The sequence below is a fragment of the Myotis brandtii genome, unplaced genomic scaffold (assembly GCF_000412655.1).
Source record: "Myotis brandtii unplaced genomic scaffold, ASM41265v1 scaffold9193, whole genome shotgun sequence".
NCBI classification, from domain to species: domain Eukaryota; kingdom Metazoa; phylum Chordata; class Mammalia; order Chiroptera; family Vespertilionidae; genus Myotis; species Myotis brandtii.
This window is the reverse complement of record NW_005371788.1, coordinates 2,855-5,949: the sequence shown is the minus strand read 5'-3', so window position 1 is coordinate 5,949 and position 3,095 is coordinate 2,855. Positions and strand designations below refer to the sequence as shown.

Below are 3,095 nucleotides of genomic sequence, written 5' to 3'. Positions count from 1 at the left end.
TCCCCCAAGCCCCCCTGCCACTCAAGCATTTATTTATTTTGTTTTTTTGTTTAATATTTTTTTATTTCAGAGAAGAAAACAGTGTGAGAAAGAAAGAAACATCAATGGTGAGAGAGAATCATAGATCAGCTGCCTCCTGCACGCCTCGTACCGGGGATCAAGCCTGCAATCCAGTCACGTCCCCTTAATGGTATTTGAACCCTGACCTCCTGGTTCTTAGATTGACCCTCAGCCATGGTGCCACGCTGGTTGGGCTTTTTTCTTTTGTGAAACAGCTTTATTGAGTGTAAAGGATGCCGCACTGGAACTTTAGATGCAATCTTGCCTTTCTGGGCTCAGAGTCACCGGGCCCCTCTGAAGCCAAAGCCACAGGTAAGACACAGACAAAGAAAGGGACAGTTCTCCACACGGATCATCCGTCCCTTTCCCACCAGGGCTGACGTGAGGCCCCTGAGACCCTGACCCTGTCACCCCGTGGCCACAGCAGAGGGTCCCCATGGCCTCTCCGGGGCCCCGTGTCGCCCTGTGACCTGGGACGTGTGCAGGCGGCGGGCTCACAGGCTGGTGCCCATCTCAGCACAGCAGGGACATCTGCCTCTGCTCCTTCCCTCGCCGTCCTCACTCGCACAGGCGTCCCTCTGTCTGTCCGTCGAGGCCACTGCTGACTCTCCCACGTTACGGGCAGCCAGGCCCTGGGAGGCCCTGGGTGAGTGTGGTCCACACTGGGGTTCCCATTTAACCCGGACCGTCCTCCTGGCCCCTCCCTGCAGGGTGAGGGGTGGGGACCCATCCTGCAGAGCGACCCGTGGAGCCACATTTGGGACAAAGTCACCGCAGCCCTTTAGACAACAGCCCTTCACAAGAGGGGATGGGGGTGGCCCTGGGACCCTGTGACTCCAGCCGCTGGGCTGACAGAGGTCACTGTGGGGTCAGCCCTGATCCATCCCCTCCTGCTCCTCCTGCTCCCTGTCCCTCCTCAGAGCTGGGGTCCCGCCCTGTCGCTCAAAGGCCTGGGCAGAGGGGGAGCCTGTCCTGGCCCCACAAGCAGAGGCCCTGGTGCAGCAGGAGGAGCCAGGCCCTGCTCCAGGCTGGTCCTGCTCACACCTCCGCACAGGCCCCGCCTCCCTCCTGGGCCCCGCGATGTGCCCCCCTCGGGGTCAGGGCTCTGTCCTGCCTCCCTGAGGACCAGACGCTTCCTGCTCAGTCCCTGTCTTGCCAGGGCCCTGCTTCCCTCCACGGAGCAAAAGAGGCAACAGGCGACGTCCAAAGTCACCCCTGTACCCTAAGGCCTCTGTTCCTTCCCTGGGCAGAGCCCTGGACAGGAGCCCAGGCCCCGTGGCTCCAGGGAACCTGGTAAGCGCAGCCAAGTCCTCAGGGGTACGGTCTGCGGGGCCTGGTGTGGTCTGTCCCAGCTCCTGCCCACAGGTGAGGGGGGATCAGAATGTAAGTGTCGGCACAAGGACCTCAGTCATGGCCCCCGTTTGTTTCTCCCCGTGGTGACTTGGGGAGCAGGAGGTGGGTGATGGGTTTTGAGAGGAAAGAGTCAGCATCGCAGCACCCAGGAGAGGGACAGGCAGCAGGTCCACCGAGTCTCCGGGAGGAGCAGACAGAGGGAGGGAGGTTTAGGCCTCACTTCCCCTTTGTCTGTGTCGCTGTGGAACCCCGCGAATTTGCCATCAGTGTTATAGTTCACACCACAGATGTACTCAGCCTCGTCCTCGGACTGGAGGTTGGAGATGGTTAAGTAGCGGTCGGCCCCAGAGCTGGAGCCCGAGAAGCGATCGGGGATCCCGTCCCCCTTGGTTTGGTTTCCATCGCTCTTAAGTTGCATGATGTACCGAGGGGCCTGTCCTGGTCTCTGCTGAAACCAGTGAATATAGAAGCTGCTGTGCTCCCGGCTCAGGGTGCAGGTGAGCTTGGCCGAGGCCCCCGGGGAGGCAGAGGCAGATGGGGGCTGGGTGAGCACAGGAGCAGCACAGAGACCTGCGGACAGAAAACACAAGAGCGATGCCCACTGCACCCCGATGAGCAGGCGCCCCTGGGACTGAGCTTGGAGGGAGAATCGGGGGCAGGACCCCAGGGGCTGTGGCCGCTCTGACCTGTGGAGACGACGAGGGGCAGGAGGTAGAGGGGAAGCCAGGCCATGGTGGGAGGGTCCTGAGCGCTGCCTGCGGCTGCCCAGCTGGCACTGGCCCTGCCAGCTCCTGTCTTATCCTCTCTGCCTGCAGCTCAGGAGGGAGGAGCAGGGATGCAAATCTGCTCTCTGGGCCCAGCCAGGGTCTGTCTCAGCTGCTGGCCCCGCCCTGAGCCCAGGGCCTCCTGCGGGGCCTCCCCTGGGGCAGAGGGCAGGTGTGGGTTTCATTGCTAAGAGCTGGTTGGCCCAACAGAAGGGTCTTCAAAGGAGCTCAGTCCTGCTCTTTGCACTTGACTCAGCCCAGGGGACTCTGACCTCTAAAGGCCCCAAACCAGGACCCACAGCGCCCCCTGGTGTCCCCGGGGTGAATGTCACCTGCCTGTGCAGCTGGTTCATCACCATGACTGCTTCTGAGAGCTTCCTGGAGGCTGACAGGTGGGGAGTGTGTCCCTGGGCCCCTCACTCAGCGTCACAGGAGCCCACACCATCCTCTGCTGGGGGCCCAGCCTCTCCTCCAGCCAATGAGGAGGGAGCATCCTGGGAGGTGAACGATTTTCCCAGAATCCCCCAGACAGAGATGGTGGGTCAAGACTCCAATGCAGGTGACTCACCTCTGAGCCTGACCTTCAGCCCCCTTCCTGCCCTACTCTCCCCCCCAGACACCCTCTCCGACCCTCTAAGCCTCCTGATCGCTCCCTGTCCCCGCCCTCTTTTCTCTATTCAGGTGTCTGTCCTCCCTGCGTTGTGGTGAACAGCGCTCAGATCTTCACGGTGTTGGCATCGGTCTTTCCCTGGGAAACATGGATCTGTGTGTGGACTGAGGTGGGGACACTCCCCTGCTCCCTCCAAGGCTGAGTCCACGGGGTCGTGTGTCCAAGGCACATGGGAATCAGGTCCTGCTTAGGGCCCGTGTCAGGCTAGGCTGCTGGCCGTTTGGACCAGGATTGCTCTTCTGACCTGG

General features: G+C 61.4%; 1 gene segment (V, D, J or C); it reads right to left on the bottom strand.

Moving 5' to 3' along the window:
* Nucleotides 1-1,543: 1,543 nt before the first annotated feature.
* On the bottom strand, nucleotides 1,544-2,177 carry LOC106724656. The segment is given in 2 exon segments: nucleotides 1,544-1,983; nucleotides 2,100-2,177. Coding segments are annotated over 2 exon segments (486 nt in total).
* Between the last annotated feature and the right edge of the window lie 918 nt (nucleotides 2,178-3,095).